The sequence below is a fragment of the Echinops telfairi genome, unplaced genomic scaffold (genome assembly GCF_000313985.2).
Source record: "Echinops telfairi isolate 266 unplaced genomic scaffold, ASM31398v2 ScPeMD7_7412;HRSCAF=8450, whole genome shotgun sequence".
NCBI classification, from domain to species: Eukaryota; Metazoa; Chordata; class Mammalia; order Afrosoricida; family Tenrecidae; genus Echinops; species Echinops telfairi.
Window position 1 is genome coordinate 11,421,953 of NW_022111312.1, and position 21,345 is coordinate 11,443,297.

General features: G+C 43.6%; 1 protein-coding gene across 2 annotated transcripts; it reads left to right on the forward strand.

Annotated features, from left to right (window-relative positions):
• Window positions 1-274: 274 nt before the first annotated feature.
• On the forward strand, window positions 275-20,073 carry PPP1CC (protein phosphatase 1 catalytic subunit gamma). Of its 2 annotated transcripts, none has more exons than XM_004709578.3 (8): window positions 275-459; window positions 10,706-10,837; window positions 11,946-12,176; window positions 15,654-15,758; window positions 17,191-17,414; window positions 17,622-17,756; window positions 18,709-18,769; window positions 19,690-20,073. In XM_004709578.3, the coding sequence occupies exons 1-8, from the start codon at window positions 405-407 to the stop codon at window positions 19,758-19,760; spliced, it is 1,014 nt and encodes a 337-aa protein (XP_004709635.1). In that variant the 5' UTR covers window positions 275-404; the 3' UTR covers window positions 19,761-20,073. The 2 variants fall into 2 exon arrangements, with proteins under 2 accessions (XP_004709635.1, XP_045152694.1); XM_045296759.1 differs by lacking the exon at window positions 275-459 and adding an exon at window positions 1,338-1,401.
• The last annotated feature ends 1,272 nt before the right edge of the window (window positions 20,074-21,345 follow it).

Here is a 21,345-nt window from a genome sequence, read left to right on the forward strand (position 1 = left end):
TCGACCCGTTTGGCGGAAGAATCCGCGCGAGGTTGCAGTTATGCTCAACGGTCTCCTCCCCCTTCGCGAGCTCTAGCCACGCCCATTTCCAGAGCCCTGGCCCCGCCCTCTCCCTCGAGCCCTATGGCCCATAAAGAAGTCCCGGTCCGACCGCTGCACTTCCCCCGCGCGCATCCGTCCGCCGCCCGTAGCTGGCTGAGGAGTCGGCGGCCATTTTGTTCTTCTCGTGGTTCCAGTGGGGAGTGAAGGAGGAAGCAGGGAGCGGGGCGGCTGGGGGGGACCCGCCGCGGCTGCTGCCACCGCCGCCACCACCGCCTCTGTGCTCGTGGGGTGGGAAGGAGGTGTGAGTCCCGGGCGCGAGCCGGCGGCTGCGCCGCTGCGGGAGGGTAGGCGGTGGGACGGCGATGGCGGATATAGATAAACTCAACATCGACAGCATCATCCAACGGCTGCTGGAAGGTGAGGGGGGCGGCAGGCGGCCTCGGGGAGGTGGCTCCACGCGCTGAGCAGCCCGCAGAGGAGAGTTGGGAGGCCGGTTGGGCTTGCAGCGCTGGGGAGGGCAGCCGGGCCGGGGTCCCGAACTTGGCCCACCCCGCGGCTCCGCTCGGCTCATTCATTGCACAAGGCTGCAGGCTCCCTCCTGGCCTGGAATTCGGAAACTCCACTCCCCCCACCCCCACGTCTCTCGCCGCGACCCCCGGGTCCCCAGCAAACCGGTCCAGTCTTTGCAGTCCAACCAGGACAGTGAGCTCCGGACTTGCCTTCGGAGTTTTTGCTACTCGTCCGCCCGAAAAGCAGTTTGCCTGGGGGATGTGGGTTCCATTGGCTTTGGAGACCTGCTTTCCCATCTTGCTTGCTTTTCTTTTTCACTTCTTAGTGGAGCTGGGGTCGGGAGGGTCATGTCTTGAGACTTGGGGGACGGATGTCCCTTTCTGGAGTACCGCCTTCCCGGGCCCCAGGAATCCTTTTAAGTTATCCTTATCCCGGGCTTGATCCGCGGGCTTTCCCTGAGCCTGCATCTAGCCGAGTAGGAAAGCGTCTGTAGTCTCATTCTAATCTTTCAAATGGGCCGGGCTCCGGCTTCGCTTTGCCTCCTCCATCGTCCAACACGGCACAACTAGCACACACTCCGACCAGCGCTGCCTCTGTGGCGGGCTCTCTGGGAGCTTTGTACTCGGGTTCGTTCACCAAATTCTCCCCACAGGCTTGCCAGGTAAGTCCTACTGTGATTCCTCTCCTCCTACAGAAAAACCCAAGGCACAGAGGTGAAGTCACATTCCCAAGGTCACGCAGTAAATGGACAACCCGGTTTACAAGCCAGGAGCAGAAACTCCATATTCAACTGTCAGCTTTTATAGGTGACCCTAATGTGTGAAGGAAGCATCCCAGGGATAAACACAGGTTAATGCCAGGCTTTAATTTAACTCGAGGTCCATGGCAGTGGATTCCCTTTAATGAGGGAGAGGGTAAGGCACAGATTTTAAAGGCAGAGCAAAACTGAGCAGCATTTTTGGGGGGTCCGAAGTGGGCCCAATAATGGATGTAAGTGCCTTTTCTTTGACTTTGGAGCAAAGAGATGAGTTATTTATTCTCTTTCTGGATTTGACCGCTGAGTTGCAACCAGTTTGGGGCTTGATTCTGCCTCCCACAACATCTCCCAGTAAAAATGTTGCCAGTGATTGGAATCTAGATTGTGGACAGGTTTGTAGGATTTGCTTGTCTTTTGAAGTAAGTCGTTAATGTACAACTCCTGAAAATACCTATTCTGAAATCAGTGACTTCCTCCCCCATAGAGCACTCTAGCGTAAGCGGCCTGGTGGCACGACTGTTCAGTGCTCCACAGTGAGTTGCTCCACTGGAGAGACTTGTCCCCAGGTGCTTCCAGGAAGAAACCCTGCGGGACACTTCCACTCCGTGCCTGTCCACTTAAGATCACTATATATATATATATACAGTTCTCAGATTCGTGTGAGCCAGCAATTGTACTTTCATTTAAAAAATTAACTTACGCGCATTTGTGTAGGGGGTGTGTGGCTGTATGAGAGTGGCTTTATTTTTCACATGGATTAGAGACTTTAGAATTCCGAGTTGATTTAAGTCTTGATGCTGTGGCTTGCTCAAACCCATATTCACAAAATGGTGATCTCTTTTCATCTTATTTTTTAAAGTGTATTAATATTTGCCCCGGTAAAATTGGCTCACCTAAAATGAGAGTGATCATTGTTTAATTCCAGTTTATTATAAAAGTCAAAAATTAAAAAATGGAATTTAATAAAGCAGAGTATTTTAATGCCTGGGGAGAGGGGCAATAGCCCAACTCTGTCGCTCAATTCCTACCCATAGCAGCCCAGTAGGACAGAATAGAACTGCCTAATAAGGTTTCTGAAGCTGTGAATCTTTCCCCAAAGCACAGCTTCAGCTCTTTACTTGAGAGAGAGAGCGAGCTGGTGGATTCAAACAGCTCCGCTCCTAGCCCATTACACTACTAAGGTTCCTGGAGGAATAGGTTCACTGCACAATAGTCATAAATTCCTCTTTCCCCCCCCCTCTCTCAAAACCATTTTATTGGGAAATAATACAAATAGCATTCCATAGTTCAATCATATCCCCCTCTCCCCAGTCTTATACAATTGCTAGTTTCAAAACATCTTCATGCACTCCTTGTTAGCAGCTCCCCTTTAGCCCCTCTCCTTCTTAAATTCCTTTCCACTGAGTATTAAATTTATAGAGAAACAGTTGAAGATCCGTTGAGATGGTGTATATTTTAAGTTGGAAGGTGTTGACAAAATATATTTGATAGCTTTTGTACTGTTTCGAAAGCCTTTTCCCTTCAAAACTTTTAATTAAGATTTCAGCGTATCTGAAAATGGAGGGAGAGTGGATTTTGCAGCCTTGTTAGTCTTCTTACATGTTCAAAATTGACCATCTTTAAATTCAAGGGCTGTGCAAGTTAGCTGAGAAGAAAGATGGTTAGTATTCAAAGCAAAACCTCATCTCTTTATATAGTCCCTACTGCTTTGCCTGAAGCCAGGCATCACTTCTGAGGCTCACCTAGTTTATCTGCACTCTGCTTTACTGATGACAAAAGATCCTTAGGATAAGTGATGTGCACTGATTGCATAACCGGATCCCTTGGGAGTACTGGGGGCAAAAGCTGTTGCGTGGGTGTGATAGCCCGTGGGTTTGGGACTATGTTCTGAGGTCCTCACCCAACAACAGCCAGCCCAGCGCTTTGCCTGATGCCACAGCCTAGGCCTAATGGAGGCCCTTGCTGACTGGCTCTCTGGCCAGGCACTGCTATGTTGCTTGCCTTCACTTTAGTGATTCTGCCCTGGTCTGTGGAAAGTTTACTAACTTTGTGTGAGTATTCTTTTGAATGAAGATGGTATTGATTTTATGGATAGGGGCAGTTGCGCATTTCTAACTCCCTCCAATTGAAGAGTCTGTTGTGAGGCCCTTCCCCTCCCCCACTCCAGCGCTTCCGAGAGCTCTTCTTAAAAACAGATGATCTGCAGCTTTTAAATTTGGTGGGCCCTTTTAAACCTCCGGATTGAAAGGATTAAAGTCTGTGTGCATTCTGCATTTTGTCTGTAGCACGGTGAATGGACAAGGTCACGCATGCCATTCTGTGGGTGGTGAGAATGCTGTGTTCTGAAAACTAGGGCTGTTGTGACCTGTGATGAAATAGCATATGCCAGTCAGCTTGGCTAGGTGAGGCCTCCTGGTTCCAGGTCAGGGAAATTGCTACAAATATGGATGTCACCATTTTCAATTCATAATCATCAAGGCACTTTTAGCCAGCTTGAAATGTGAAAGAACATTTGGGTGTCAATCGCTGTATAGATGGGTGGGGGTGGGAGACCAGGAAGTCTTAGTCAAGAGAAATAGGTAAGTATGTTGCCCTGGTGTTTACAGAGTTTAATTTTTGTGAACTGGGTCAAGGTTTACAGACAGATTAGTTTTCCATTCAACAATTCCATACATACACTTTTGTTTCATTCCCACAATGCAGCATCACTTACCCACTTCTTCCCACTTACTGAATTTTTGCTTCAGGATTAAACCCCTGTGTTTACAGCACGCTTGAGTAAACTGATGGTTTACTTGGTTCTTGATGGTTTTTCTGGAATCTCCCAGCCACTTTCCCATTGCCCTGGAGTGCACTGCTGGCACTCATCTGGGCGTCGGATGGGTGATGTTAAGCTTGTAAGGAAGTGGAAACCACTCAAAAGGCATAGGGTCAAGTGGGGACTATGATCAGAGTGTTGTGATATTAATGTGTGTTGTTGGAGTTCTCCCATAAACCAACTCTACCCTTGCAGTGGAGAATTTGAGATTACTTGGAGAGAAGAGGAGCTCTAGTGATGGTGATTACCCATTGGGCTGCTGACCGAGAAGTCAGCAGTTAGAAATGACCGGTCAGCTCCTCAAGAGAAAGGTGGGCCTTTCTACTATAATTGAGTTACTGTCTCAGAAACTCACAGGAGCAGTTCTGCCCTGTCCTGCAGGGTCCCTATAAATGGACATTGACTCGATGGCAGTGAGTTTGGTTTATGAGAGAGGAGACACCTTAAGAATTGGTGGCCATCCACTGTCCCTTAGAAATGCCCACATGCAGCAGCAGCAGTAGTTGATAGATGGGAATCAAGGTGTGAGACATCCAGAAAGTGGGTCTTCCTGCTGCTGGCCACTTCGCAGAAAAGTCAGTGGAGCCAACATTTTCATTATTTATATATATATATGAAGCTTGTTTTCCTTCATAAGAAAATTTTAACATTGCTAGTCTTCACTGATCATTGGTTTTTCATGTTGAGGTATGCACTGATCATTGGTTTTTCATGTTGAGGTATGTCCTAAATCTGTCAAATATCAGAAAGTTAACAGTGCTGTCATTGAAACTAATGTGATTTGGCATATACTTAAAGTTACTGACTTAGTATTTACAGCAGTAAGATCTTTGGGCTTATTTTTATGTGTGCATCCTGTGCCGTTCTAGCATTGGTTCGTTATAGAAGTTGAGGTTTTTGTGCCTATGCTGTTCCTTGAACATGCTTTTTCAACTGCCTTGGCACAGCGGGCCAAGTCTTGGCCCCCAATGGCCCTTCGCTGGGAAAACCGCCTGAGAAACCCTATGGAGCAGTTGTGCTCTGTCCTATAGAGTCTAGAGTCTCTCTGCGTTGGAACAACCCCTGTGCTTGTGTTTTGGATACCAAGGAAGGAGCCGTAGTGACACAGAGGTTAAGTTCTTGGCTGCAAACCAGAAGGTTGGCAATTTGAACCCACCAACTGCCCCGTGGGAGAGAGCTGGGACTGCTTCAGTGAAGATTACAGCTCTGGAAACCTATGCGGGTGGGCTGGGGGTGGCAGATCTGCCTTGTCGAGTTAAGCGTCAGAATCTAATCCGAGGCCATGTATTTGGTTTATGTGGCGAGGAGAAACCTTCCTGACCATCCCAGTGCAGTCTTAATTTTTCCTTACAGAGTGTTCACCTCTGCTTTGCTTTTGTCAAATTCAGGAAAAGTTACTGTTGCTTCTGAGAAAAACCTGGGTTGCAGCTACTTCATTAAACACAGTGGTTATTTTATGTTTGTACATCTATTCCTCTCATGTTATCGTTAAACATTTAATATTTACAACAAGAGTAAGAAATCTATTTCACTATTTTGTGCTTTAATGATGTGTGCACCTGACTGTAAGGAACTAAGAAATAGGAAAGAGTAGCATTGGCGGTGGTGGTGAAGGTCGTATGTCAGCTTGGCTGAGTTGAGAGAATTTTAGTGGTGTAGCCATCGGGCTTTACCTAATGACCTGATCTTTGGAAACTACCCATGTGTGCGGTCCTGAGGCATGGATGTATTTCACTTGTTTTCAATACAATTGCATGTAAGCTTTTATAATGCACTCTCAGGTTAGTGATTTCCCAGAAAAATCCAGTTTTCTGTGAGGCAGTCTTTGCTGTTAACTCTCTCAGCATATTTCTGAATCTTTCCAGCCAGATATTGTTTGTCATTGAAAAGCTCTTGCTTGGTGTCTCTGTTGATAATTTTAATATATTAATCATTAGCCTCATGTCCAAAATGCCAACCACCTATTTCCATGCAATACATGGTAGCTGAGAACGATCCCATCTGGAGAGAGGACTCACTGGGATTTCTCGATGCCCACTGGCAGTTATGTTTCTCTCTCCTGATCACAAAGCCCCCGGGTGCTGCAGACAGTTAATGTGCCCACCAGCTGAACTTGTCCGTGGAAATTGGGGTCCACACAGGCAGCAGAAGAAAGACCTGGTCATTGAAAACCGCATGGAGTACGGTTCTACTCAGACACATGGGTCACCACAAGTCAGTCAGCACCATGACAACTCATTTTTATAGAGCAGAGAATGCTTTTTCCTGGGCACCCCAGCTTTTTCTGTGGGGTCTAGTACATTGTAGGTATTGCAGGTAGGCATTTAGTCTCATTTTTGTGAAGATGGTTCTTCTAGTCTTGACCATTTATAACACTTTAATGGTTGTAATCTTCTTTTGTTTTCCTCATTAGAATATGAGCTCGATGAGGGGAAAGTTCTTGTTCCTCCTCTTGCCAGGGTGTGCCCGGCTTTTTGTGTAGGGTCTGGTCCATAGTAGGGGTTCAGAAACAATTTTGTTGAATGTTGACATGTACATTTAGTACCTCTGGGAGTAGACCAAGAAAGACCTGGAGTTGAGGCCTAATGGCCGTTTTGGTTTTTTTTTAATTTAAATAACAGTTTTCTTGTCAGGTATTTAATAATTTTCATTAACATTTTAAAAGTCATTTTATTGGGGGGGCTCTTACAGCTCTTATAACATTCCGTACATCGATTGTATCAAGCATATTTGTACGTATGTTGCCATCATTTCCAAACATTTTTTACTTGAGCCCTTAATGGCCTTGGACAAAGTCGTTGAACCACTCACAATCTTCGCCTATAAATTTCTTAAGACCAGGGAGTACAGCTTATGCTAGAAATTACTTGATACATAGGGGGCCGATACCCAAGAGTTCAAGAAGTAAAAAAATGTTTTGAAACGGATTGTAGTAGCAATTGTACAACTATGCGTGATCTGTTTGAATTATGGAATGTTATATCTGTAAGAGCTCCCCAAAAAATGATTAAAAAGAAAAGATTAATAACATTTGATCACTTGGAATAATGATTATTGAGCATGCCATGTGTAAGTCTTAATGTTTAATGGACTGCCTGTTTAGCTCTTCGATTAGACAACTAAGATGACCCAAACTTTAGCTGTTTAGTGGCTTATCCTTGAATTTTTATACGTTTGAGGGGAAAAGCCCTTGGCTCCGATCGTGACTTCCCCCTTTGTTGAAATGAGTTTTATTGATGGAACAGTTTCTAGTGTAACTTTAAAATGTAAAAGAAAAATATTTTGTTATCTCTTTTTTTCTTTTATCAGTTTGAAACTTGAGTCGCTTTTAAGTTTTGACATGGCAAGTAGAGAAATGTGCCAGATAATGAAAATCAGCACTGTTATTTTGTCATTTGAAGGCACAGAATTTGCTTTTGTCCCTGATACAATTTCATTCATCTGGAGTGTGCGTTTGATTCTCACCTGGAGGCTGAGTCCGACTTGAGCCTTGGGGAAGCACACGGGCAGTTCATTCTGCTTAGTCCCCAAGGGTCTCACTGAGTCAGCAGGATTTCGTGGCCATGAGGTTGGTTGGCTGTTTGTTTTGAGCATCTGCCCACTGGGTGTTGCTCTGCAGGTCCTCCTGGGCTAGTTCTAGTGCGAAGTATGGTCCATAGGTGGTGGTGGTGGTGGTGAATGGGATCTCCAAGGTGAGAGAAAGCATGACTTGTTGAGTGAAGACTTGATAGTGAGATGATTTGAGTGAACTTATATTTGATAAGTTTGTTCCTTGAACTAATGGAAGAAACCTGCTTGTTGCTGTTTTTTAATGAGTACTGCTCTCCAAGGAGAAATCAGTCTTAATGTTTTCTTGAGAAACCATTTCTCCTAACTCCCTTCTTACTACCGATATTACGTGTATCCAATGGTAATTTTAATTCTTTTTTTTAATCATTTTTTGGGGGCTCATACAACTCTTATCACAATCCACACATACATCAATTGTGTAAAGCACACTTATACTTTTGTTGCTCTCATCATTCTCAAAATTCTCACTTTCCACTTGGGCTCCTGGAATCAGCTCCTCATTTTTCTTCCCCTCCTCCTCCCGCCCCTGCTCCTCCCTCCCTCATGAACCCTTGATAATTTATAAATTATTATTTCATCATATCTTACACTGCCCGGCGTCTCCCTTCACCCACTTTTCTGTTGCTCATCCCCCAGGGAGGAGGTTATATGTAGATCCTTGTAATCTGTTCCTCCTTTATACCCCCCTTTCCCTCCCATTAAATCTTTTAGTGTGTTTTTCCCTTTGTCCTCAGTTTGAATAGGAACATGCAGCTACTAGGAAATCAAGAAGTAATAACTCTAAAAGAAATTCCTCTGACAAATTTTAAAATCTTCATGACCTCCTTAGGCAGGTGTGAGGCTACTGAACAGTCTCCCAAAAGAAAGGAGAGTGTGCTCTCGTGCACCTTGCTGCAGAAGGATCCCCTGCTGGGCAAGCTGCTGAGGGAATTGTGGTTGTTACCGAGCAGGTCTTCTGCCTAGTGAAGTGGGCAGCCCATGTCTTTTTCATCAAGCGTGTTTTGTTTGTGTGTGTGTGTGTGTGTGTGTGTGTGTGTGTGTGTGTGTGTGTGTGTGTGTGTGATACTGTGGGTTTGTTTTTTTCTGGTGGGAAAACTTTTTGTGTATACTCAATTGGTTTTCATTTTATTTTATTTATTCCTTCCAAGATTATCACCCTGTTTTTCCTTTTGTATCATTGATCACTCTTTTAGTTCATTCGCATGAACTTGGATCTCTTGGCATGACCCAAGGCAGACTTTCCTCCCATCTCCTTCAGGTGATGCTGCTTATCAGCTCAAAACTTATTTCCTCAAAATTTGAGTGGCCTATTCCTGCCTGTAGGTGACTTCACCTCAGTCAGTAGTTCCCAAATTTGATTATGCTTTAGTGCTAACGAACAAGGTCGGCAGTTCAAAACCAGCAGCTCTGCACAAGACAAGATGAGACTTACCACCATTGTAAAGAGTTAGTCTTGGAAACCTACAGGGACCGTTCTAGCCTGCTGAGTTACAATCGACTTGATGGCAGTGAGTTTGTTTTTGTTGTTCCATGGGGGAGAAAATTCTCACCAAAATCAGGTTTTTTGGTTTGTTTTAAACTGGAGTGATTCTTCTTATACCACTGTTACTCAAAATAATTACAAGCCAAAGCTAGCTATAAACCAGATATAGGTTAGGTTAAATTGTTTTTATTCAGCTTTTAGGCCAAAGTGATTTTACACTTTAAATACAACAAAGCTTCTCAGACCAATATAATTTAAGTTAGTAATGTTGACTTAGTTTATTAGTACTTGTGGATTTGCTTAGGGTCTGTATTTAGTCTGGTTGGTATTTTTGCATCAACTCTAATTCAATGAATACCTGTATTATCAAGATCTTTTGTACAAAGCAAGGTATTGACCTTGCAAATGGAGAATAATCAAGCCTCATATTTACCTAAAGTATCATCAAATAATTAATTCTCTATTGCCAGTTTGGTGAAGGGATCACGTAACTAAAAATAAGATGTAAATTTAACAATTCATTGTTATTCAATGTGTTTGGATGACTAGACTTATAAAACTGGAATCAAAACAAATTTTCTTCCGTGCTTCCTACCACTACCTACCTAGTAAGATGTAACCTATGTACGGGTAATGAACAGGACTCCACCTCTTTACTCCAGTGAGCAGAGAAGTCTATTCTGGTGCCGGGACTTGGGAGTTCAGTGAGCCCTGGTGCTGTGGGAGGCTTTCCTGTTAATATGACTGAAGCACAGCACACCCCTCCCCCAGCCCCCCACTCCCAGCACCTGCAGGTCGGGTCCTGCAGCTGTGCCACAGGAGATAGGCAATGAGCTAGCATCATTTTTTGATGGAATGGAAATGACGACATCAGTCCTTTCAAAAACAGGTGGTTGGTGGGGAGGGGGGTTTGAGCCTATATAGTTTGTACGTTTTAGAACAAAGATTTTTTTAGGACTAATAAAATCTCTTTGCCGTTGTGTAGATGCTGATTCACTTCAGAAGCTGGGGAAAGTGAGACTGGCAGCGAAAGAGCTGGGGGACACTGAGATGCAGAGGGGCAGGTTCTAGCCAATACCCTAGGGAGCCCTAGATAAAAGGAAGACCTTTCTTACCATTGGTGCACTTTTTCAGGACACAAAGGGAGTTTTACTCGTTGTAGAAGATGGAGCTAACTACTCTCCAGAATTGAAGTAGGCAAGCAAACCATGTTCGTAGAATCTTGAAAACTGAACCAGGGAGAAGCCATATTAAACCAAGTTCTTGCCCTTCTTTCATCTGAAGCCTACCTTCTCAGCAGTGGTTCTCAACCTGTGGGTCACGACCCCTTTGGGGTCAAACAACCCTTTCACAGGGGTCGCCCGATTCATAACAGTAGCAAAATGATAGTGATGAAGTAGCAGTAAAAATAATTTTATGGTTGGGGGCATTAGGAAGGTTGGGAACCACTGCTTTTCAGGAATGTTAACACTGCTCATAAAATTCTGTTCTTTATCTGACTAATTGGGACTTTTCTCTGCTGCAGTGAGAGGGTCCAAGCCTGGGAAGAATGTCCAACTCCAGGAGAATGAAATCAGGGGTCTGTGCTTAAAGTCTCGGGAGATCTTTCTCAGTCAGCCTATCCTGCTAGAACTTGAAGCACCACTCAAAATATGTGGTAAGTGCTGGCTCTTGGGTAGCTGGGTCATGGGATCAGTTGATGACGACCTTGTATTAGCCAACAGATTCATGTACTATTCATGAATAAGCTAGAACTGCTTCAGCTTAAGTTGAGTAAGTATAGCTGTAGAATAAGTATCTTTAAATGGACCAATTTTATTTAGACGTGCTTCCGATTGTATTTAAAAAATAGATTACCTGAAAGACAGTAAAAATAGTAGAAGAAAGAAATGAAACCAAGAGTAGAGAGCTAAGAAAAGATCTCAAGGTGTAGGAATTATATTTAATCTTGAAGCAACGCTGGTTTTGATAATTCCTCCTAGTACATTTGACTACAATGTTAAAGCTTAAATGTAAACATATATATATATACATAAATGTTTTTTAAATAAAATGCTCTTGGGTATTACTTAAAGGGAGAACTTCAAAACCAAACATGTTGGTGGCTGCACTATGCCGGCCTATGCTCAAGTGTGTCCAGGCAGGGCTGAGTGCGGTATAGCCTGTCTGATGACACTGTACCTGTGACTGAAGCTGTTGGAGATCTGATACTGATCTGCTAACTTGAAGGAAAGCCATGTTATCTATCAGGAAGACATGAATGCACCTTTCCACAGAATAAATTTATGTGGGCACTGGATGTACATGCACACATTTTATTGTGCTCAATTGAACTAAATATGATGCCTGTCTCTCATTGCCATCAAGTCAATTCTGACCCAGTAGGATATACATGGTTGGAAATACTAAATGCTAGCTTCCAAATGAAGGCTTAAGGACCCCTGATGGTATAGTGGTTGAGCACTCAGTTACTAACTGTAAGGTCAGTGGTTCAAACCTACCAGCAGCTCTGTGGAAAAAAAGATGTGTTCTCTTGCATCTGTAGAGATCCGTAGAGACTGCTGTGGAAGCCTGTGGGAGGACAACTCAACTCTGCCCTTGCAGTGTTGCTGGGAGTCAGAATTGACAAGATGACAATGGGTTTGTGGGGGGGGAGGGGTTGGTGTTTGAGATTTAATGCCGTTGTTCAGTGAGTGTGTAAAGCATGCCTTTTCCAAAGCTTTGAAATAAAATATGGGAACACTTAACAAACTTCTTGCTTCTAGGTGACATCCATGGGCAATACTATGATTTGCTTCGACTCTTTGAGTACGGTGGTTTCCCACCAGAAAGCAACTACCTGTTTCTTGGGGACTACGTAGACCGGGGGAAGCAGTCCTTGGAGACTATCTGCCTCTTACTGGCCTACAAAATAAAATACCCGGAGAACTTTTTTCTTCTCAGAGGGAACCATGAGTGTGCCAGCATCAATAGAATTTATGGATTTTATGATGAATGTAAGTAGTTTCTACATCTAAAGAAGAATTATTAGAATACTCTGTCAAAACCCCGTCACACACTTCTGTGGTTTGGGTTTGTGGGCATTCAGACGCTGTGTTGGCACCCCTGTTGCGCTCCTGTTATCTTACTTTATGTCTAAGGGTTTTAATCTTGGCCTGTCCTGGACTCTTGTATGATGTATGATGCCAGATAGAAGAAGGCTGTGACCACAGTGGTAGTTTTTCTGTAAGGTAATTCCTATAAATCAATATAGGCAACTTAACTGTTATTATTCTTAGTACAGCTCCCAAGAACCTGGTCAAATAGATAGTTTGGTTTTAACAGCTTGTTGTGTTATGATTTCATTCCATAAAATTAATCTGTTTCAATGTGCAATCCCACTGATGTAGTAAATATCTAGAGTTTTACAACTATCACCACACTCTGGGCAACTGCTAATCTGTCTTTTGTTTATAGATTTGCCTTTTGGGGCTTTCCATGGAAATAAAGGGTTGACATGTATAATTAATTGGCTTTTGGAAAATTTTCCCCTTATGGCAAAGAATGTAGGAGAATGGAGAGACACAATTATTTATGTAACAGTTTTATGACCCATTTTTTTATTAATGAGACTACACATTTAGCTAGTGATTGGTAAACATTTTAGTCGTACCATATTTGTTGTCTTATATAACTCTATAATAGTCTCAAAAATGTTTTCAATCTTTGCTGAGCCTGCCCTTTGTGCCAAAAGAGCACTCAGATGGCAGGCGGTAGGAGGTGTAGGGGCTGTGGCTTCTAGTACTTATTAATGTGGTTATAACTAGACCAGCAGACCATTGTCCCAGTGGCCACCTGGAGCTGACCTCCTACCCTTGTGACACCTTTTGACCAGCTCATTTGCTAGGAGTGTAGTGTGGAAAGGGGAAGGGATTGCAGTCAAAGACTTGACGCTCCAGTCACCAGCCTTTCCTACAACTGGATGGATATTTGTTTGATTCGGGCCCTGAGACCCTGCCATCTAGCTGATAAAAGAAATACATGCCACTGGAAGATGAAGTAGGAGGAGTCACCAGGGAGATTCTGGACTGGTGGGACAAATGAACAAGGAGTACCTTTGATAGAGATGGGTTTTTAGATAAATACTCCTACGTGGGGGTTATTCCTTAGGCAGAGATTTTTGGCCACTTCTGTCATATTTTGGATGTTTGTTACAGCAGCTGCTTTTTAGAAGGGGTTAAAGTATCACACATCATTACTTCCAGTGACTGATACACTAATCCTGATGAGACACCATGAACCTTGGTTTTCATTTAATGCAGAAACCTTAAAAAGATATAAAAAGCTGTGATCATTGGGGCTCATTTATCAACATCCATACTTGAGCCCATGACCCTGATTCTGCCTGCAGGGTCATCCTGTCCCTGCCCTCATGCTGCCCCCACCAGCCCAAACCAAAATACCAAATGAAATGCCACCAATTCAGTGCTGACTCACAGAAACCCTATAGGATAGAGCAGGGTAGAACTGCCCCTATGAGTGTCTAAGACTATCTCTTTATGGGAGTAGAAAGTCCTGTCTTTCTTCCATACCCCCCACCCAATCTATCAGGCATAACTTTTTGGGCAGAGGTGGCTTTAAATTGGTCATTTGCAGACTTTTCTCTTTTAAAAGATCTCTAGTCATTAAAAGAATTTTTAAAGGTGTGTTCCAGTAACGTGTGCCTTTGGTGTCACTCCTGTATTTAGCTCTTTACTGTGAGCTTCATGAGAGACTGAGGTTTCTGTGGGAGGGCACTGACGAGGTGACTGCCTGTTCCTGAGAGCAGAGCTGGTAGTCCTGGAGAACTGCTTTAGGGCTGCTGGTTCTAAGTCTTAGGGTTTGGCAGTTACTCAGACTACACCCTTCTGGATCCAGAAGTTCCTGGATGTTTGAAGGGCCTTTAAGGGGGTAGATTAGAAAGAAAAGAAAGTAAGGGGTCCAGGAAGCAACAGGCAAAAATCCTAACTGATGATGGAGGAGCAGGTATGGATAACAGGAATAAGCAAGAAAAGCTGGAGTGTGTTTGTGTGGCAGAAGAATCAAGAAGCAAAGCCAGTTTCAAGATAGCGAAGAGTTAGACAGCCATGGCACATGCAAAGGAAAAAGTTGGCCTGGGGCAGGCATTAGGGAAAATCTGAGGGCACCAGGTGATTGTTCAGAGGATGGGCTGTAGAACCGTATCACCTCACTGGGGGGGGGGGGCCAAGCCCATCTGGATCCTGGTTTATATTTCTTGCAATAATAATTGCTGTAAATTGGACACTGCTGGGGAGGGGTTGGGGAGTATATAGGTTTGTTCCCTGCAGCCTTTTGTAGGGAGGGATTCTGTTATGTTTCTAGAACCTTCCAGTGAAGGAAGATTTCAGACAGAGGGTATTATGAGGCCTTTCCAGAATGCAAAGCAGAATCTGAACTGTGGGAAGAGTGATGCCCAGATAACAGAAACCAGAAACTCTTCAGCAGACAACAACAGACAAGACTGGTCATCCTCTGAAGGGAAACGTGCTGTCTCGACCTCCTGCCCTGCTGGATTTGCAGTCGGGAGAAGGCCTGGTTTGGGACACCTCTTGTAAGAACCAGTTCTCCTTCAAAGGAGTTGAGTGCCATTAAAGTGTTAAATGTCCCTCTAATACCCGGGCCAGAGAACACATTCATGGTCCATTAAAGACTTTGCTTTGACCCTCAGGTTTTCCTGACAACGGGCGGCTATAGGAGACCGACCAATTTGGGAATATTTGTATTTCAATGGCTTGGGAAATAGGTTTTTACTTGAGAACACAATTTCTTGTAAAACAGTGTCTGAAAGTTTGGTTGATGGTGCTTCTGTCAGAATCAGAGTCTTATTCCAGAGTACATGAAGTACATGGGGCCTACCTTGTCAGTGAGGGGGTGATCTTGAGTATGTGCAGCCTATGGGGAGCACTGTCTGGGCCCTGCAAGGGCCGGTCTCTCTGTGCCTGGGATACTTGTGTTTCCTCCTGAGTGGCTGGGGGAAGCTTGAGGGCCAGGGGCTTATCTGGGGAGAGGGGAGGGAAGGCAGATGAGACTCAGCTCTCAGAGGTTGCCCCAAAAGGAAGATGGTAACAGCACATGTATAAATTCTTCACAAATTCACTTCCGAATTAGGGTGCTTAGGTGTCAGTTGAAATCGTGCAGTACAACAGACTAGATTTCAGAGTTCATACAACAAAATATTACTGTTTGATGATAAACCTTAATGATTATCATGTCTGGGACTCTGATTTCTAATTCATATAGAATTTTTAAAAAGTATCTCCAAATATCAAATCCAATTTTTCTAAATAGCTGGGGTGGGGGTGGGTTGTTGGTTAACTTTTAAAAATGGTTTCCACATAGTTTATAAGGTAATCAGAATCTTGGTTTTGGGGAGACTCGCCTGAAGAAAAACATATGGAACCACAATTTTGTTGACCACCCTAAAATGTTTGTAGGTAAAAGAAGATACAATATTAAACTCTGGAAAACGTTTACAGACTGCTTTAACTGTTTGCCAATAGCCGCCATCGTGGATGAGAAAATATTCTGCTGTCACGGAGGTATGTGAGCTGAGGCTGATTGCTAGCAGATCTTCATCCCCTCTGAAGGGTGGACACTGGGACATTGATGATGACCTCCAGGGCCAGGTTCATCTTTGTTGGTGCCTCTCATCACAGGTCTACTCAGACACAACCCAGATAATTTAGATAAAGGTTGTTGGAAGTAAGGAATTAAAAAGCAGGAACTCTAGGCTATGTAAGATTTTAAAATAGAGCATTAAATCTTTTCCGTGGAAAATGAGCAGCAATTGCTCTGCTTGTAACACAGACCTGTTGGCGTGACAGTGACAGGAATTGACTTTCCAGGATGCTTAGACCTTTAGTAAGAAAGGTACAGTCTTCTACCTGTACATTGGAATTGGAATGTGACTATGTTCAGAGGTTGTGCTTTGTACAGTAATTAAAGCAGCAACTGCAGCGAAGGTGTCTTTCCCTCTGTGGTCACAATCAGGCAGCTCTCAAAGAGCTAACACAGTTCACAATGGTGAGCCGAGACCAGGGCCAGAAAATGCAGACAATGATGGTGCAGCCCATCATATCCTGCGCCGTTTGGCAGGAGTAGGAAATTCAGGCCAGGAAACCGAGAAGTAACAGTTCAAGACAAAGCTAAAAGAGAAAGATCCCAGATTCCGGTGTGGCTCTGTGAGCAAGTTAATATGCAGAACAAGGGCTGTCTCATAGGCTTTGCTGATGCAGCAGAGATTCCTTCTAAAACAAAGTCAAGAAAAGCAACTGGGACGGATCATGCTAAGAGGAGATAACATCACTTTGCTATAAAATGTGTCTAACTAGAAATGACCATTGAAGTCACAGGCTGAGGGCAAGGACTCCCCCACTCCACTTTTTTTAAGTGTTCTTTATTAAAGAGCCAACACAATGTACTGTGGTTGCCCCTGTGATCCCTGCCCCCTAGATGTAATAATGGGTCATAATGAGTTGGGCGTACAGTGTTTTAACTCAGATGAAAGCCAGCATCTGTGCTGGTCTGATATACCTGAGACTGGATGTGCCTGTGCATTACCTGAGATTCACATTGTCAGCTATGGGACGGGCAGTGGAACAGTGGTCTTAAAAGTCACTGTTAATTTTACAGTTTTCTAGAGAATCTCAGTTCTCAAACTTACTTGACCCACTGCCCCCTTTTCAGGGGAGAAGAAGCTTACTCCTCCCCTCCAGCAATTAAAAACGTGTACTATATCCATAATCCAAGATAAGGCATAGGTGTCTGCTTTTGCAGCCCCTGGATTGTTCCAATGCCCCCCCCCCCCCCCGGGGGGGGGGGGCAGTATTACCTACTTTGTCAAGCACGACTATAGAGAAACCATCTCCAATGGCTAAGTTATTATAAATTCTAGTTCTTATTTAGCTGAGGGTAGTTTTGTTCTTTTTTAAAGGCTTTGCTCTTTTCTCCTCCCTCTTTTCTGGTTAATAGGTTTATCACCAGATCTTCAATCTATGGAGCAGATTCGGCGAATTATGCGACCAACTGATGTGCCCGATCAAGGTCTCCTTTGTGATCTTTTGTGGTCTGACCCCGATAAAGATGTCTTAGGCTGGGGTGAAAATGACAGAGGAGTGTCCTTCACATTTGGTGCGGAAGTGGTTGCAAAATTTCTTCATAAGCATGATTTGGATCTTATTTGTAGAGCCCATCAGGTATTGATTTTGAATTTTACATGAACCCTTACGAGCATGTGTGTGAGCACAGATTCTCCTTGTTGGTTTTGGTGGGTAGGTATTGGTTATTATATTGAGAGTTTGTGGAAGTGACTTAGCCAGGGTATCAGGTTCATTGGGAAATAGAAGGCTTCTTACTCCACTACAGACTGCACAGGCTTATAATGAAAATCTTTCTTCCCCAAGGTGGTTGAAGATGGATATGAATTTTTTGCCAAGAGGCAGTTGGTCACTCTGTTTTCTGCCCCCAATTATTGTGGAGAGTTTGACAATGCTGGTGCCATGATGAGTGTGGATGAGACGCTGATGTGCTCTTTTCAGGTATGGGTGTCTTTACCCTCATCTCCTGCATCATCTGAGCTCTCTTGCCTCATTGGTTGTTTCTTTCCTTTATGTAATGTAAGCTAAATTTCTGTTTTCCCTTAATGGGATTAAAAAATGAACTTAATCTTCCACTAACTTTTTGTAACCTCTTGTAAATATCATAGGCTGTCCCCTAGTGTTGAGAGTAACTATTTTTACATCACTTAAATGTGGAAAGGTCACTCATTTCACATGCTTGTGGCTCTTAAATGGCAAATCTAAAACCATAGGCCACCGTGATGTTCTACTAGAAATGAAGTCACGTCTCACATGTGAGAAGATGTATCAGATGCTCTGTGTGGTGACTCATGTCTGCCACCATTTCTCTCTGGTCCAGTTTCTGCACAACCTGTGTGCACGGCACCACCTGGCCTTCGCTTGCCACCAATGAATCCTTTACACATCAGGGCAGCTCAGTCTTCCTCATCCTCTGATGATGGTTAGATTTGTACAACCTCAAGCCAGCTCTGCCATAAACAGAAATGCAGCTGCTGAATTCACGTGGTAGGTATTAGATAAATTAAAACAGTTGCTGCCTAGCTATCCTGAAGAACTTCCTGAGACTCACAGGATCCCCTGTGGTTTTGAAAGACACTACTCTGAGGACATTTCCCCTGGTCATAGCAGTGACCTAAAGATGCTACCAGGTACAGACTAAAGAATTTTCCTTTTAAACCACAGGAAAAGAATTTTTCCAGATCATCATAATGTTTATCTTCATAACGTTTATTACCCAAATGGTTACTTTTCAGCGTGGTTTATGTTGACAGGATAGAGAGGCTTTCAGAATTCCTAGTGTACTTAAATAGTCAAGAAATATTTTTAAATCAAAGATTTGAGTGAAGTTCAAGGAACTTTGTTTGGGGAATGATTACATTTTGTAACCTGCTTGCCCTTTGACTCTTTACAGATTTTAAAGCCGGCAGAGAAAAAGAAGCCGAATGCCACTAGACCCGTCACACCACCAAGGGGTATGATCACAAAGCAAGCCAAGAAATAGATGTCCTTTTGACTCTACCTAGTTGGGACTTGTAACATAGAGTATATAACTTTCCTTTTTGGAGCTGTAATGTGTACTGGTCAGCTTGCTCAAATAGATCTGTTGTGTTAGTGGGCCCTCCCCCCAGTTTTGATTACTGAACATCATTTGCTGGTTATAGCAGCAAGTGAAAGACCATCTCCGCTCCCAAGAGAAGTAATTTGTTTGGTTTTTTAATTCTCTAGTCCTTTTGCAGACAACTTGAATAATGGCGTTAAAGCTGCTTACACCCAGGACAGTTTGCCCTGTCTGAAGGGTGCAAAGACAGTTGATTTCCCCCCGCCCCCAATTCAGTACAACCCATGCATAATGTAAATGCATTTTCTTTAGGGCATAAAGAGAGCCCTAGGGTGCTCTGAATCTGTACATGAATCTATGTCATTGTCATAAAATGCATACTGTTGATATAAATCACTGTGAACTTGTTTTGTTTTTAATTTGTTTCAAAGGGATTACTTTTTTCTTCATTGTCTTTTCATGTACAAACTGGTTTTTATGGCTATCAACATATTAGGAGTAACCTTCAACCTTGCCAGCATCACTGGTATGATGATGTATATTTAATTAAAGCACACGTTTCCCTTACCGTATACTTACAATGACAATTAAAGCCATTATTTTAAATGTTTGTGACTCTTTCCTAAAGCCAAAGTTTCTGTTGAAATACGTGTTGACACGATCCTAACTACAAGGTGGTGTGGCTCTGTGCACCTGCCACCTTTAGGGGATTGAAAACAGGTTTTTTATTTTGAAAAGCCATTAGTAAGATAGTGCTACTTAAGCTATTAATAATTGACGTTAGCATTTTGTACAATTTCCATATAGTCTGTTCACTAAGTCATCTCTTTACAGTTGCATCAGGCCTGAACCCGTCCATTCAGAAAGCTTCCAATTATAGAAACAATACTGTTCTTTACGAGTGACCGATTATGCTCTATGTGGCCTACATGCTTTATTCTGCGGTGAAGTTGAGGCTTCTAAGTCAAAACGAAGGAACTAACTATCCACCAGTTTATACAGAGCTCACAGTATCTATGACTTTTTTAAACTAAGATCTGTTAAAAAATGTTTCAACAGATGACCGTGTATAATACCATGTGGTGAAAATGAAGTCAGACTTATTAAATGCAAAACTTGTTCAATCCTCTCAGTGTCTATTTATCAGCACAATACACACAGGAGAACTGTTAATGGCATCTTGAATAGATTTTAATGAATAAATTGCTCTGGAAACCACACGGTCTCGCTTCGGATTTGTCTTCCTTCAAACAGTCTTTTTAAAAACATCCAAAGATGATTAGAGTACCATGGCTGCTCATATTCTTTGAACTATAACCTGGACATAGTTGACGTTCCAGAAATCTAGAGAGAGTGGTTGAACTGTGATGTTACAGACAAGGACTCTACTATTGGAGGAGGAGGGATTTGCTCACACTCTTATGACACAGTTTGTATCGAGTTGCTTGCTGAGATCAGATGAAGTTAGCCACTTGGTTTGTGTTAGCCCGTGTTCTGACGCCAGTGCTCTTAGGCACAGTGCTTGAATCACTTCCGGTTGTCAGACTCACAGAGCACAGTGCTGTGTCGGGTTATATTTGTCGCAGTGTGTTGGGTGCCTGTGAGTATTTGAGTCCAGTAGGAAAGGTGGGGGAAGAGCCTGTCTTCTGTTGTGCACTGGTTTCCCTTGGGGTGTTGGGAGGAAGTGTGGAGCAGGTGATGGGTGGGCAGACAGGGCACTGGATCCTGACCTGCAGTGTGCTGCTCTGACCCTTGGATCCTTCCTGCTACAACTAGGGGAAGATAGGCCATATATGTGATGTCCCTGAATTGGCTGGCTTCAACTGCTGCGGCCAGCACAAAAGCCAGCATCGCACCATAACCTCATGCTGGGCTTTAAGTGAAAACACCACGGAGTAGGGGTGGGTAGCAAGAAGCAAATTATGGAGGTACCAAGCCACAAAAAAGGTGCCAGACTGATGGAAAGGAAGAGAAGTGAAGCTTCCCATTGTGCGACCATGCATGGAGGAGGTTGAAAAGGAACTTGATTTGCTGGAGAGAAGATGAAAGGTCTGCTGGTAAACTCACATGTTGGCAAGGGCAGGCGAATCCTTGCAGGAAGTACTGTGTGAGTGAACACATGACTTGGGGGGTATTGGGGGGACATGGGTGTCATGCTTCCCAGTCCTTCCTGGCTAGTATAGAGAGCAGGATCTGTATGAGGAGAGAGGGGTGTCTTGCTCACATTTTGGGTCAATAGAAGCTGATAGAGAAGAGCTCTACTCAACAGGCAGTGAAAGTAGGTTTAAGGTGTTCAGTGCTGCCCTTTTTCTCATTGTTTGAAAAGAGACCTGCTCATTGAGGGTTTTGCAAGGATGCTTCTCCGCTTTTTTCCCTTGCGTAAATTCAGACGAAAGGATACCCCGCCCCAGGCTTTGGTTTTCTCTTACAATAGGAGTTGAGAGAATTAGCCTCTCCCTTCCCTGCACACATGAAATGGCTTAATAAGGA